Genomic DNA, 16,532 nt, shown 5'->3' on the forward strand with positions numbered 1-16,532 from the left:
CCGCGCACAAGAATGAGGAGTTAGCGCTCTAGTAATTTAATGTAGCTCTATGAGGCCAATGCACATGCCGAAATGCATTGAGGGAGATTAACTGATAACACACCAACGTTACCAGTTAATCCAATTTTGAACGGGTTTTACAATCTGGGTAAATATTTAATATAATTTCAGGAATGTAGCAGATCTAAATAGCCCTGGTTCAACTGCAACAGGTAATGTTGTGAGGGGCCTTCATAAATTGCCATCCTCCATACATATGACCAGCATTGAAATACGCGCTGTACGTATTACACACACAGATGGGTATATAGGCTAATGCATACACCCTCTCCTTTCTGAAACTACAACTCCTAAAAGAAACGGGTACTGAAGTTAACAAAGTATCTGTACACCATGTAAATTTAGTTTGTCTGCTTGCTGTAGAAACCAAATATTTCCGATTGTGGACAAATTTTATGTAGGTACCCATCGGACTAAAAAAGCGAACAACTTTTGCACTTCGGCACACTGACTATGTCAGACATCCATTAACAATACATGCTTTTGAGGCGGTGAGTCGCTCAGCCAGATGGCATACGGGGCGGTCTATTTGCCTGTCACTCACAAAGTTTATTCATAATGTAACGGCACAGCTAGTTGCCGTCAACTCTAGTGAATCAAACCAAAATTGAATGAAATTCTCAAAATCTTACTGTATGTACCTATGCAATATTCATAAACCATTAATCAATCTGAAGGGTTGATCGACTGTATTTTGGATTGTGATTAGGCAGCGCGTTCGCGTGTGCAACTCGCCGCTAGCTAGCTCTTCTCGCACAGTACTGCGTGCCGATTGGCTAATATGTCATTTGTTTACTGCGTATGCACGCGGTTAAATCAGGTCGCCGCGTGATTGCTAAATGGTTATTCATTACTTCCTGAGCCACTGCACGCTGTCATTTGCTGTATGTAAATGAATTGTTAACATCATAGCTCATTAAAGTTTGTCACCTAGCCTGTAGGGACTTATTGTAATGTGTAAGGCAAATCATTGGATGCAGGTTAGCTCCGGTTCAAGTACAGCGGTTAGTTATTCGGAGGGCCATGATCAGGCAAATCACATCCGCTCAAAGATCTTAACGGAGTGTCGGTCAGCGACAACTACGTCACCAGCGGGGGTGAACGCCATTCCTAAGGGATTGTACAATCCCTGAGCTACTGTTGCTACAAATACACCATTTGAATCATATCGCTGCACTTCAGCGCATCCCATTTTGTCAGAATGAACAGTGACATAGATGGTCTCATCATCATCGCACAGGACACCAGTTGGCTTAGCAGCTTTGCCTTTTATGAATGTCTTGACCCTGAACATCTCCTTGCCTGTAAAGTTAACACACAGCAAACTTTGGCCCTCAAAGTTTGTGAAGACTAAACAGCTGAAATTGCTTATTGCCAAGTCATAGTCAAGCATGTTATTCGAGATGCTTGAAATCAACGATCCGTCCAGGCTGTGGACACTGATGACCTTTCTCCCCTCGTCAGCGACTGCTACTCGTTGACTGTCAATAGCAATACCACGGAGGTCACTCTCTGATTGCCCATCGGCATCGTCAGCCAAAGGTGTAAACTCGCAAACAAACTGGAGCTCATTGTCAAAAACCTTCACTTTCTTTTTGTCCGTGACGATAAGCAGATCATCATGGGTCACAGCAAGGCCAAAAGGAGCTTCCAACTGATGCCTAGCATCTCCTTTAGCAACCGATGTTTTATACCTCCCAGTTGAGCTAAACAACGATAACCGTTTCAAACGTGTGTCAATTACTACGATGTCCCCATTTCTGAAACATGCAACAGCCCTGGCGAAGTCGAATTCGTCGTCACCAGTACCTTCTTTGCCGAACTCTTCCTTGAACTGCCATTTTTCGCTGACACAGACCTCCCCAAGATCTGCATCACTCACAATGTCGTGACATCTGACACCGATGAACGACGGACCATGACTCGCCAGTTCGAACTTGAGCTCCTTCTGGAATTCCAAGTTGTGCATCACCTTTGTCTTGAGCTCCAAAAGCTCAATATCATCAGCTTGACTCATCAAGTCATTTACTGCCGTGATGGTCTGATTTGCGCGTTCCATCTGGTCACGGTTGTTCGTGAGCGCCTTTTCGTACTCACTGTCTCTCTCCTGACCGATTTTGTTGACCTTGTCGGTGAGGAGCTTTGCTTTGTTTCTGATTTTAGTGATCTCTGCCTCCGCTTTTGCATCAATATCACTATGAGCCTGAGCCAGTTTCTTTTGCAATCTATTTCGTGCATGTTCGATTGACTTTTCAGTAGATTTGAAGTGCTGCCTGCTCTTCTCGAACTTCTGCAGTATGTTACCGACCTCACTGCGGAAGGACCTGATAGTATCATCAATCTTTAGCAAATTGTGCTCTGCCGACCGATGATCTAATGCGACACACATTGAGCAGATTAAGGTGTTGCATGTGTCACAGAAGAAACACAACTTCTGGTCAGTGTGGATTGTACACATTCGGGTGATGGGTTTGCTATGCTCTGCTGGAGGCATTTTAGATTCCTGCCAATCTCCCAATGAAATGATTTGATGGTCTTTGGTGTGCTTGACCCTCCCATGCGCTTTCCAGCATTCCTGACAGAGGTTATCACTACAGTCAAGACACCTCCAAGTGGCCTCCTTGCCTTCTCCACAGTCACATGTGGCGGTAGGTGCTGATGCCTCTCCTAATACCGCCTCGTGTTGTTTGACCTCATTGACAAAAGAACTTAGAAAGAAAGATGAGGCTAGACTCTGCAATCGTCCATCAGGAACTTGCGTCTCTCTCCTGCAGACTGGACATATTATATTCTCTGCCTCTGATGGCTTCTGTCTGCACATCATCTCTTCCAGACACTTCAGGCAAAAGCTGTGCAGACAGTCCAGCATCTTGGGATCCTTGAAAAGACAGCAACAGATCGGACATTCCAGATGCCCCTGGCTTATCTTCCACACAGTTTTGGCTGCAGCCTCCGCCATATTTCAAGTGTGACCTAATCAAAACAGAACAAACCTCCATGTCTGAAAAAGCTCAAAATTATAACAAACAGGTGATTGCCCCATAGAGCTGTGCATCGGAACTGGGTGCCCGAGTACCGCCGAAAGTTAATGTCAGGAACTGATTCCAGATTATGGCATGGAGTACCCGTAACCAACTTTGCAAATTATTTAACTTCTCAGTCAATGAAAAAGAAATGTTTGAATGTCTGTTGGAAACTTTCAAAATAAACAACAGGATACATGGAAAACCAAAACCAATTTCACATTTTGTGATGCTTGCAAAAGTTGCAGTTTTCACCACACCCTACATTGCCGCACTGATGTGGTAGTATTATCATGCGGACCTTTATTAACAATCTGAACAGCAACTTCCCAGATTTGAATTTTGGCTTGGGTTTCTTGAACAGGTAACCATATTTTTGCCTGGGATACATTTGTATTTACACTGATTACTTGACTGCACTCTAACTCGCTGGGAGTTAAAAATTAACAGCAGCCTTTTACCGTTCTTCTATACACGGAATAACAGAGTTGTAACGAGTCACTGATTTTTGTGAGTCAAATCATTTTTAAGAAGTGACTCGACTCAAGTCGAGTCATTAAGTCAAGAAGGTTGAGTCGAGTCACAGTGTGCAGTCGAGTCGAGTCAAGTCAATTATGTAGCTCGAGTCAATTTGAGTCACAAATATTTGAACACTATACAATAAATAATCACGAGAGAGAAAGTCATTTTTTTGCTTTTTGAGTGGTCGGGCACAACCCGACCACTGTCTGGATTCGTTCTCATAAATCTTTCTTTCTTTTTTTTTTTTTTCCGGACAATACTTCTCCGCGGGTTTTCTCCTAAACGGTAAATGGTATGAACTTGTAACTTTCAATATATATATCGACCCTCGTCTGAAGTGGTGCATGTAACTCTGACGTCATGATTATGTCACCAGGTGTCAAATTACAAGTGATTTTATCTGAAAAAGTGACCAATTACTTTCACATATAACTCTTGAACTAAATAATCAATGATGTTTGTATTTTGTAATCAGATAGACCATTAATTGATGAACATTTCTTATCATGCACGTGAACTTGCTTGACCTTTACTTCCGGGTCTACCGGAAGGTCAAAGTTAGGTGAATTCAAAATAAAGACGTTAGCCTGAAATCAAAACAAAGCACAATTTCTTTCGAACGGTTAACGGTATGATCACAAAACCTTGTGTGAACTTGTACCATGTTTCGAAGATGTTGTAAATTTTGTTACGTCATCATGACGTCATCAGATATAACATTACAAGCGATTTAAGGGCAAATTTGACAACATAGTTTGCATTATATCTTTTGAACTAAATACAGTAACGTGTTCGTTTTTTTCATGAGGTAGTAGACTATGCCGTGAGAAACATTTCTTATCCCCGGACACAAAACCGCTTGACCTTTACTTCCGGTGTAACCGGAAGTGCAACAAAAACCTGATACAATTTAAAAGCGGAAGCATTTTACTACAGACATATATATTATGAAAGTGTTTAGTGAGGAATGCCTGACAAAAAAAAGTGTGATGACGTCATCATCTGAAAGGGCGCCCCCTAGCGGCACATAAAATATTGTTTTTTTCTTTACTTTTAAGACCATAGGTTCAAATTTTACCAAAACAACCCTTGATATTCTTTGATTAACCACAGATAACTTGGCAATTAAGGTTTCAAATTCATGACGTCATCAGACCGGAAGTTACTTCTATGAGAATTTGCCAACGATCATATTTGAAATAAAAAAAAATTCCATCATTTAATCCATGTCGTATATCTTGGCCCTAATAACGATACCATTACAATGTTCAGCTTTTGCTTCCAAATACTGTGACGTCATCAAACCGGAAGTTCGGTGTTATGAATACATACACTTATATTTTCCAAATTTTCATACGTTATTTAACTTCACAATCTTCTTCTTTCGTGTGAGTTAGTAGTACTGTACATCAGGCTATTTCTTGGAGCTGCGTAAGCCAGTTGATTTGTGCGTCTTTTGGGCACGACAGATCAGTCATCCCGTCAGGAGGTTGGAGGTCGGGGCAGTGGTATAATATATGATCTGCCGTCTGCTCATCTGCACCACAGGTGCATGCCGGTGAATCCCGGAGTTTCCAGCGGTGCATGTTGGCATTGAATCTCCCAACCCCAGTTCGCAGCCGGTTCAGTGTAACCCACTTCCTCCGGGGTAGTTCCGAGCCAGCAGGAGCTTTGGTGCCAGGGGGAACAGTGAACTGCCTTGGGCGAACCGTCCCTTCCCAGCCCTTTTCCCACTCTTGTATTAGGCTAAAGTCGGATCTGCTGAGGGCGGCTGCATGTCGGGAGAAAGGTCGACGTGATCGGAGGCGTTGGCCACCTAGGTCCTGGGATTCTGTCGTAATTTTGTGAAGAAGGTGGTCATCATCGGCAAGGGATTTGGTTGTGAGCTTGTCTGTCAGATTCTCGCGGCGTAGCCTTGGTGGTGCGATTCCAGCGAGGACTGGGAGGAGATCTGTGGGTGTAGGACGGAGACATCCAGTGATGAGCCGCATGGTGTCATTTAGTACGCAGTCCAGCTTTCTGGTGTGGGTACTCCTGCACCACGCTTGCGCAGCATATTCAGCAGAGCTGTAAACCAGGGCTAGAGCTCCTGTGCGAAGGGTGGATGTTGATGCACCCCATGATGTACCAGCCAGGCGACGCAACAAGTTGTTCCTTGCCGACACTTTTGCTCGTAGGGCTTCAAGGTGCTGTCTGTATGTCAGCTGTCTGTCCAGTATCACTCCAAGGTAAGTTGGGTGGGGGTTGTTCGGTAGGGGAGTCCCGTTATGAAGAACAGTCATCTGTCGATTGGCTTCCTTGGTGTTGAGATGAAAGGCAGTTGCAGTAGTCTTGGCAACGCTCAGCTTGAGTCTCCACTTCTTGAGGTAGTCTGTAAGTAGCTCCATGTCAGCCGTAAGCGCATTCTCTACTTTGTTCCAGTTCCTATCAGTATACAGCAATGCCAGGTCGTCTGCATAGCCATACTGCCGTGAAGCTGTGCAAGGTAGGTCGCTGATGTAGATATTGAAGAGCATGGGAGACAGAACTGATCCCTGGGGCACCCCATTCCGTAGGCGACGTGGTCGGCTACTTTGTCCATCGCTGGTCTTGGCTACAAAGCTGCGGTTCGCAAGAATTGTTGCGAGGAACCGCACTAGGTGGCGGTCTGGAATGGTGCGGAGAAGCTTTAGTGTCAAGCCATGATGCCACACTGTGTCATAAGCTGCAGTGAGATCCACTAGAACAGCGCCTGCCTTGTTGCATTTTTCAAAACTCTCCTCGATATCATTGGTAAGCTTGACAATCTGATGGGTGGTACACCGACCATGACGGAAGCCTGCTTGCTCATCCGGAAGTTGGGGATCAACCACTGGGTTGAGTCGGGCCAGAAGGAGCCTTTCGAGAAGCTTGAATGGCACGCACAGGAGTGAGATCGGTCTGTAGCTCTTGGGATTATCTGCTGGCTTGTTGGGTTTCAGGAGGGCTATAACAGTAGATTTCCTCCAGATCTTCGGGATGTGCAATCCAGTGAGGCAGGTCGAGTAAAACTCACGGAGCCAGTCCAGGCTCTTGGGACCACAGTGCTTTAGAAATTCTGGGAAGATGTTATCCGGGCCCTGGGCTTTCCCACATTTCAGTTGGGAGACAACCAGTGCGAGCTCAGCAGATGTGAAGGGTTTGGAAAGGAAGCCATCTACGCCTGGAGCATTCCAGAGTCTTGAAGTTTCCTGTTTGACAATCCGGGCGTGGTCTTTGTCTGCATTCTCAAAGTTGCCATTAGCTAGCAGCTGATGTGCGATGGAGTTTGCTGTGACAGGGCAATGCTTCGGACGGGAGCTGCGGCCAGTGAGACGGTTAAGGGTCATCCAAGCCAGCCTGCTAGAATGGGTGAAATTGATGCCTTGGACTGTCTCTTCCCAGCGTTCCCTCCGCTTCTGATCTAGGCATTTTGTCAGCTCTGTGGCCAGTGTGGCACTCTCTTCATCACTGTCAGAATGTATAAATGCATTGTAACATCTATCACACTCTTCATCCCAAGCCGGTATATAGCTGCGACGAAATCCACGAGGGACAGCATGCTTAGCCGAGTCGATTAGAAGTTTGCAGAAGGCAGAGTAGGCTTTGTCCAAATTCCCATTAGTAGGAAGAGGGAGGGTGTCTGTCCCAGACTCAACCAGTTCTCTGAACTGATTCCAGTTGGCCTTTCTGAAGTTCCATCGCTTTACGGGTCTGGAAGAGATTGGCCCAACAGGGTTATCCGGAATGATGAGTGATGGTCTATGCTGTGACTTGGGGAAAGGGTCCAAAACTGAACGGTGTGGGGACGGACCATTCAGGTTGACAAAGGCTAGGTCAGGGTTAGATGTTGTGTTCCATCGACCAGAGCGAAAGCTGTCGGGCTCTTTCGAGTCATACAGAAGGTGGACACCAGAGGCTGAGGCCCAGTCTTCGAGAGCAGAACCATCTAGGGTAGTCGTGCGGTAACCCCACGTCGTGCTCTGGCAGTTGAAATCTCCAGCGTACATGCAGGGCTGATCAAATGTTGGGATGGAGTCTACTAGTAGTCTGGTTCGGGGTGGCTTGTAGACGTTAATTACAGTCACACCTTCCACCTGAGTTGCTGTCCATTCCAGGTCAGAATCGGAGGCAGAGGCTGCTACTGCTTTCCACTTGGCCGAGTTCCGCACAAAAGTGGCGATCCCATGGATGTCGCTTTCAGTGTAAGCTGCTAAGGTATATCCAGGGATCTTAAGACGAGCGCTGTCGCTCATATGGGTCTCTTGCAACAGGACAACACTGACTTTGTTGGTCTGCATCAAATGTTCAATGATGGTGATTTTGGCCTTGGTTAGGCCCTCTACATTCAGCTGCAGCAGGGAGATACCAGCCCGTACGGCATCCGCAGGTGCCTGCCCTGATGAAGGCACGTGCTGCGGGTTGGTTCTAGTCTGTTGTGGCTGACGATCCATCGTGTAGACGAGTGTAGACGAGTGGTAAGAAGTTGATTGATGTAAGTTCTACTAACTCTGGTAGTTGTCGTTCGCCTGACTTGCGCCAGTTGACAGGATTCACCACGGGGAGGTCGACAACTTGAATCCCAAGGCATCATTTAACTTCACAATGAACATCCACTCCGAACTAAATCAGTATACTTCCAGTTTTTGACTTATGACGTTATCAAGCCAGAAATAGCTTGTATGTGTACATAGAATATGTTTAATGAAATTTATCACACCGTTAAAGATGCATTTTTTAAACAAAATAATTGATTGTCCTGGAAAGGATTTAATTTCGTGATCCTTTGTTATAATATAAAACTTTAACTGGACAGTGTTTCATAAAATAGTTGTCTACCCGACCACTCTGCGTTTGTAACAACAAACACGAACCTCTAGTTTCATTTTTGTTTGGGCTTCTACACGTGGTGACACCGCATTTGACTCTTAATGAAAATATAAAGGTGGTGCTGATTGCAATTCAACTAATGAGGACACTGATCAAACCATGTATATATTCACGACCATTCTAACGTGACGTGAACAAAAACCGGCACCAGTGTAAGTCATTGCAAATACTTTTCGCAAAGTTTTGCTTTTATTTTCTGGATAGGATCTTATTAGCCTTCCTCGAGTTGAGTCAAGTCATTCTGATGAGGGACTCGAGTCGAGTCGAGTCATTTGCTCGCAGTAACTCAAGTCGAGTCGAGTCATTCTGATGAGGGACTCGAGTCGAGTCATTTGCTCGCAGTAACTCAAGTCGAGTTGAGTCATTTTCCGTTAGGGACTCGAGTTGAGTCGAGTCACAGTCGAGTCAATGACTAGAGTCATTACAACTCTGAGAAATAAAATTATAATGGGAGTAGGCCCAAAAGTGAAAAGGCCCAAAAGTAAAAAGACATAGACTCGTATTTTTAGACTTCAATTCAGAAAAGAGAATTCGATATGTTTTAAAAGCGTCATGTTTATAACAAGCATACCTACTCGCGCATCACATGCACTCAGATGCTAAACATTCATGCAAATCTCATGCATAATTTTCCTGGTAGGCCTTAAGGCTACATTTGACATGTTTGAAAACAAAGCGAAACACACAAAAAGCAAAGACCATTTAAAATCCAGCCAAAACGCCAAAACTCACCTACTTTATCTGGATCAAAAGTTAGCCAAAGTTTTCCACCACAAACGTGAAACTTCCGTCAAATGTAAAAAAAGAAAAGGATGGCAAAACTACCATCAAGTAACTTGCAAGTTGTAAAGTTCTGTAAGCCTAGGTTTATACGTGTACATGTCAGGCCTCTTCAAGTGATGAATGGTGCAACAACAGCTAATTAATTCACTCCTTTACTCAACACTGGAAAAACCAGTTGCTATTTTTGTCATACAGTACTGTAAAAATAGCAACGCTATGATAATGATCTTTATTCAAGTTCAATATAGGCCTACACACTAACAATGCTGCAAATGATATTGAAATTAAAGTCCACAGTTCAAACAGGCAACCTAACTCTGTCTACAGAAGCACAAAATGGACATTGCACAAATATCACCACTGCATGCATTTTTATAACTCCATTTGCATGTATAATGTTAAAAATGCCTACATATAGGCCAACGATTTTATACTTTTAAAAATATGAAAATGGAAAAAGGAGGGTTGAAAATAAGAACTGAAAGTAGGATGTATTAAGGTATCCACAATACAAACATGGGCGTCGCGAGGGGGCGCTCCCCCCCCCCCCCCAAAAAAAAAGCAAAAAAAAAAAAAAAAAAAAAAAAAGAGGCATGAAGTCATAAAAACTGATCATTCGAGAATATGTTGAGAAATACTAGAGTTTTTTGGGAAAATTATGTTTTGCCCCTCTCTAGAAAAAATCCTGGTGACGCCCATGGATACAAAGCAAAAAATTAGGAAAAATACCCTACGTTTCATGCATGCCTACAATAGGAATGACTGTTACCAGTTGTTGTAGAAAAAGTAGCAGATGGCAGGGGTAAGGTGGCTTGGCCTTTTTTTGTTAAATCTTGGCCACAAGAATAGCCCATTATTTAAAGAACATTCTGCAAAGAGGCACAAGTAGGAATATTACAATAAAAATAGAAAAGCAACCCTTAGTAAAGCTGGTCGGACTGCCTGTGAAGTTATTCTTTCTGGCATAACATGCTGTCATTGTGAAAAAAACAATATAAGAAGGCCATTTCCAAATATATGTCAAATGACACATTTCTGGAAATTTCCGCTAGTAGTTGGTTTGTAATTTGGCAAATCTGTGAATGGGTGCGCACAAGCGTTGACACGACACACACAGGTGCGAGGTTGCTATCATTCATGGGTTATCGTGTGACATCACATAGCTGCAATCAGCTGAATGAGAACTTGGCTCGGATGCTGATTTTGGGTGCAATTCAAAATATGACCTGGCAGTTTTTGAATTGAAATTGAGATCCTAGAAGATGGATTCTTCTGAATACACAGCATTCACAGAGCTAAAACTTCATCAAGTTTGTTGTTAAGCACCCGTCCTTAAATTTTGAGCACTTGTGTTGCTTCAAGCGAAAAAAAAAAGGAACAAATGACTGGTTGGAATGGTAAAACTAGCCTCCTGAGATGATCCATTCAGCGTTCTTTATTCCTGAGGTGACACCCAGGGAGATGGAATGAGCCATGGATCACCGAGGGAGGCTAGTTTCACTACAAGTTTGAAGCAGTCAATATTTGTTTGATAACGCCTCAGCCACAGATTCTGCTTGTTTTTGAGAGAAAACTTAATAATTTAATCCAAATCTCTTGCAAAGTACATCAATTTCAATATGAACGTAACTGAACATTTCCTTGCCCCTTGCACTTTTCCAACTACCCCCTCGTGAAATGTTTGAACCCAACTTTGAAGCGCATGGAAAAAAAAAAACATGCAGTACGCAAAACACATGTGCATCTGCACACACTGCTGTTGATATGTTGGTTGCTACGTGCATAGTTCTTTGTCAGCCTTGAATAGACTTTTTTGGGGGGTGGCTGTGTGTAACAGCGAAAATAACTCACTAAAAATCCTGGTTCAAATGATGAGGTCGCGATTTACTTTTAGAAACTGGGACAAAGAAGAAAATGAATCAAGGAAACAAAATAAACTTCTCAAAAATTTAATTTTGTCTCATAATTTAATAAAATCCTTGACATGCAAAAAAAAATATTAAATCCTTCAAGAAAACAGACAAATTTCTCAAATGCTTCAAAAGAAATCTTAATCTGGATCAAACAATGAATAAAAAAACTCAAAAAGGAATTTGCCAAGGAGAAAAATAAACAATTTGATAACATTTTAGGACAATAAGTGAAAAGCTAAGGTATAAAAAAAATGGATTGACAGAAATACAATTTAACCAAGGGAAAAAAAGTCGTGTGAAAAACCGACACAGCACTACTGCAAAGGGACTCTAAAAGCACAAAGATGAACTAAAAAAACCAATGACTGGACAAGCAGACAAACCCAAGCGAGAAAACACTCTCCAGGAAGGAGGAAAATGTTAACTTGTCTCTCTGCTGGTCTGCTGAACTAATCTATATGAGGTTTCAACATGTGGCAACTTTATAGGGGGAACAAGTGGGCTAAAGTAAACAAACAGGGGGACACACTACCAAGAAAGGGGGGGGGGACTAAACTTTGACTAAAATGATTTTCTTTTCTAAGGGGGCTACTCCTATTTAATACACTATGAAAAATCACAAGTATAACTTGGCCCTGCCACATGTGCACGTGGCAAGACAGTAAAAAAAGTGAATGCCAGAGATAGAATCTGTGGGTGAGATATAATAATTTTGAAATTTTGAAACTTATAGGTTCATTAAAATTGAGCACCTTCAATCTGTATATAGATTTGAAAACCATGTGTAGACAATATTAGCCTTAATGAGACAAGACAGACACATCAGGTGGATGCTTTACGGTCTTGGTAAAATTTGGGTAAATACAAAAGGGTTTACCTAGACTAACTAGGTTAGCGCCCTCGAGTTGGGTCCACCATACCTCAAAGAGCATAGAGTACCAAAGTGTGCCGCGTATTCTGGGTCTCCCGCATAGCTAAAGTGTGTGGAGACATCAGTGCACAAACCAGCGCGTGAATCAGAACAAATTCAGCTGACGTCAGACTTTGGTACTCTATACTGACCGGCTGATGAAGGTAATAGGTAAACCCCTGAACAAAGACCAGGAACTTGCTCGCCAAATGTAATTAAAGGAAGAGTAAATCATTTGCAGCTATCCAAAAACGTAACTGACAAAATTATAGTTTATGCATACTTGGTTTAAAGATAGTAATGGCAATAACTCATCATGGGAAAAACCAGTTGCTATTCTAATCTCACTGTACACGACCGGTACGTACATGTACACTTTTATGTACATATCGTTATGTAGGCTATAAGCCAACGTCATGTACACTATTCCAGTAACAATACAAACGCTATTGATTCAGCTATTGATTCAAGTTAAGAGTTCAATGAGGCAGTCTGTCCGTGTTCACTACGGATACGGAAGCACAAAATGGACATTGCACAAATGATTTGTGTGATAGGTTGACAGTTTTGTGATCCAAGGAATTAACGAAACTTGCAAAATATACAAAGCTTTGAATTGAATATTTACATAGTCACGTGCCATTGTGCTTCATATACAATGTACTTTTACAAAATGAAGATTGGCAAAATACACTTCATTAAGATTTCAGACATTTCATATTAGGCCTACCTAACATAAAAGTTATGGACTTTTTTTATTATTATAACATTATGTACAGTGATAGCCATATTTAACAACATTACAGTAGTAAATTCAATTGTGTGAATTTTGTCAGCAAAAACTGTTATACGGTACAAGAAACATTCAACACTTTTTCTCATTCTCCACAATTTGTCATTGGATTTCTCTTTCCAACATTATTACTGGAGAATACACCATAGAACTACTCACACATTTGTGGGGACCGAAAACGCTGTGGGGACAGCAAAAAGTCCCCATAACTCGGTCCTAAGTGGCCTAACAATAAAAAACTTCCCCATAACGCGGTGTAGGCCTACGCACGTGCTGAAATGCATTGAGGGAGATTAACTGAAACACACCAACGTTACCAGTTAATTCAATTTCAAACGGCTTTTACAATCTGGGTAAATATTATAATTTCAGGAATGTAGCAGATGTATATAGCCCTGGTTCAACTACAACAGGTAATGTTCTGCCTTCATTACAATAAGTAAATTGCCATCCTCCATACAGACGACCAGCGTTAAAATACGCACTGTATTCACACACAGATGGGTATAGGCTAATGCATACACCCTCTACTTACTGAAACCACAACTCCTAAAAGAAATGGGTACCGAACATAGTAACTGTACCCCATGTAAATTTAGTATGTCTGCTTGCTGTAGAAACAAAATATTTCCGATTGTGGAAACATTTTAGGTAGGTACCCATCAATTTCAAAGTGACAACTTTTGCACTTCGGCACACTGACTCTGTCAGACATCCATTAACAATACATGCTTTTGCGGCGGCCGAGTCGCTCGGCCAGATGGCCTCCGGGGCGGTCTATTTGCCTGTCACTCACGAAGTTTATTCATAAAGTAACTGCACAGCTAGTTGCTGTCAACTCTAGTGAATATTCAAACCAAAGTTGAATGAAACTCACATAAATTGACTGTATGTATACCTATGCAATATTCATCAACCATTAATCAATCTGAAGTTGATCGACTGTATGAGCAACCGATGACCCAATTTTGGCTTGCGTGTTCGCGGCACGCTCACGCGTGCAACTCGCCAGACGCTTGCAGCTAGCTCTTCCTTTACGATACTGCATGCTGATTGGCTAATCATCATTTGTTTACTGTGTATGCATGCAGTTAAATCAGGTCACTGCATGATTGCTAAATGATTATTCATTACTTTCCGAACCACTGCGCGCTGTAACTGGCTGTATGTAGATGAAGTGATGATATCATAGCTCATTAAAGTTTGTCACCTAGCCCGTGCGTACTTATTGTAATGTGTAAGGCAAATCATTTGATACAGGTTAGCCCCGGTTCAAGTACAGCGGTTAGTTTTTCAGAGGGGCCATAATCAGGCAAATCACATCCGCTCAAAGATCTTAACAGAGTGTAGGTCAGCAACAACTACGTCGCCAGTGGGGGTGAATGCCATTTCTAACGGATTGTACATCCCTTGAGCTACTGTTGTTACATGTGCACCATTTGAATCGTATCGCTGCACTGCACAGTCTCCCTGATTTCCAGAATGAACAACAACACAGATGGTCTCATCATCATCGCACAGGACACCAGTTGGCTTTGCAGCTTCACCATTCACGAATGTCTTGACACTGAACATCTCTTTACCTTTAAAGTTAACGCACAGCAAACTTTGGCCTTCGTAGTGTGTGAAGACTAAACAGCCGAAATTGCTTATTGTCAAGAAATTTACGACCATGTTATTTGAGATGCTTGCAATCAACGATCCGTCCAAGGTGTGGACACTGATGACCTTTCTCCCCTTGTCAGCGACTGCTACTCGCTGACTGTCAACAGCAATAGCAGTGAGGTAACTCTTTGATCGCCCATCGGCATCGTCAGCCGAAGGTGTAAACTCGCGAACAAACTGGAGCTCAGTGTCAAAAACCTTCACTTTCTTTTTGTCCGTGACAAAAAGCAGATCATCATGGGACACCGCAACGCCCCAAGGAGCTTCCAACTGATGCATAAGACCTCCTTCAGCAACCGCTGTTTTATATCGACCAGTGGAGCTAAACAATGATAACCGTTTCAAATCTGTGTCAGTTACTAGAATGTCCCCGTTTGTGAAACATGCAACAGCCCTGGCGCATTTGAATTCCTCGTCATTGGTACCTTTTTTACCAAACTTTTCCTTTAACTGCCATTTTTCGCTGACACAGACCTCCCCAAGATCTGCATCACTCACAACGTCTTGAAATCTGACACCAATGAACGACAGACCATAATTCGCTGGTTCACACTTGAGTTCCTCCTGGAATTCCAAGTTGTGCATCACCTTTGGCTTGAGCTCCAAAAGCTCACAATCATCGGCTTGACTCATCAAGTCATTTACGGCCGCGATGGTGTGATCTGCGCGTTCCATCTGTTCATGGTTGTTCGTGAGCACCTTTTCGTACTCACTGTCTCTCTCCTGACCGATTTCGTTGACTTTGTCGGTGAGAAGCTTTGCTTTGTTTCTGATTTTAGCGATCTCTGCCTCCGCTTTTGCATCAATACCACTACGAGCCTGAGCCAGTTTCTTTTGCAATCTATTTCGTGCATGTTCGATTGACTTTTCAGTAGATTTGAAGTGCTACCTGCTCTTCTCGAACTTCTGCAGTATGTTTTCGACCTCACTGCGGAAGGACCTGATCAGGTCATTAATCTTTAGCAAATTGTGCTCTGCCGACCGATGATCTAATGTGGCACACATCGAGCAGATTAAGGTGTTGCAGGTGTCACAGTAGAAACACAGAGGATGGTCAGTGTGGATCGTACACATTCGGGTGATGGGTTTGCTATGTTCTGCTGGTGGCATCTTTGATTCCTGCCAGTCTCCCAATGAAATAATTTGATGGTCTCTGGTGGACTTGACCCTCCCATGGGCTTTCCGGCATTCCTGGCAGAGGTTATCACTACAATCAAGACACCTCCAAGTGGCCTCCTTGCCTTCTCCACAGTCACATGTGGTGGTAGGCATATATGCTTCTCCTAATACCGCCTCCTGTTGTTTGACCTCATCGACAAGAGAACTAAGAAAGAAAGACGAAGCTAGACTCTGCAATCCTCCATCAGGAACTTGGGTCTCTCTCCTGCAGACTGGACATGTTATCTTCTCTGCCTCTGGCTTCTGTTTGCTCATCATCTCTTCCAGACACTTCAGGCAGAAGCTGTGAAGACAGTCTAGCATCTTGGGATCCTTGAAAAGACAGCAACAGATCGGACATTCCAGATGCCCCTGGCTGATCTTCCACACAGTTTTGGCTGCAGCCTCCGCCATATTGCAAGTGTGACCTAATCAAAACAGACCAAATATCCGTGTCTAAAAAAGTTCAAAATTATAACAAACAGGTGATTGCCCCATAGGGGTGTGCATCGGAACACCCGAGTACCCGACCGTTAATGTCAGAAACCGGTTCCAGATTATGGAATTGAGTACCCATAACAACTTTGCAAATTACTTAACTTCTAAGTCTATGCAAAAGAAATGTTTCGAATGTCAGTAGGAAATTTTCAAAATGAAAAACAGGATGCATGGAAAACTGAAACCAATTTCACGTTTTATGATGCTTGCAAAAGTTGCAGTTTTCACCACATAGCTAAAGAGCTCACTGTATGCACCCTTTTTAGCCACATTGCCGCACCGATGTGGTAGTACTGATATATGACCGATACCTTTATGCA

At 42.9% G+C, this 16,532-nt stretch overlaps 2 protein-coding genes across 2 annotated transcripts; both read right to left on the reverse strand.

Annotated features, from left to right (window-relative positions):
• Positions 1–1,096: 1,096 nt before the first annotated feature.
• On the reverse strand, positions 1,097–3,019 carry LOC119728017 (tripartite motif-containing protein 2-like). Its single transcript, XM_038200099.1, has one exon. It carries the CDS (start codon positions 3,017–3,019, stop codon positions 1,097–1,099), a length of 1,923 nt encoding a protein of 640 aa, XP_038056027.1.
• Positions 3,020–15,441: 12,422 nt separating this feature from the next.
• LOC119728018 (E3 ubiquitin-protein ligase TRIM71-like) lies at positions 15,442–16,120 on the reverse strand. The gene has a single exon (XM_038200100.1). It carries the CDS (start codon positions 16,036–16,038, stop codon positions 15,442–15,444), a length of 597 nt encoding a protein of 198 aa, XP_038056028.1. The 5' UTR covers positions 16,039–16,120.
• Between the last annotated feature and the right edge of the window lie 412 nt (positions 16,121–16,532).

Source organism: Patiria miniata, unplaced genomic scaffold (assembly GCF_015706575.1).
Source record: "Patiria miniata isolate m_02_andy unplaced genomic scaffold, ASM1570657v1 HiC_scaffold_20, whole genome shotgun sequence".
NCBI lineage: Eukaryota > Metazoa > Echinodermata > Asteroidea > Valvatida > Asterinidae > Patiria > Patiria miniata.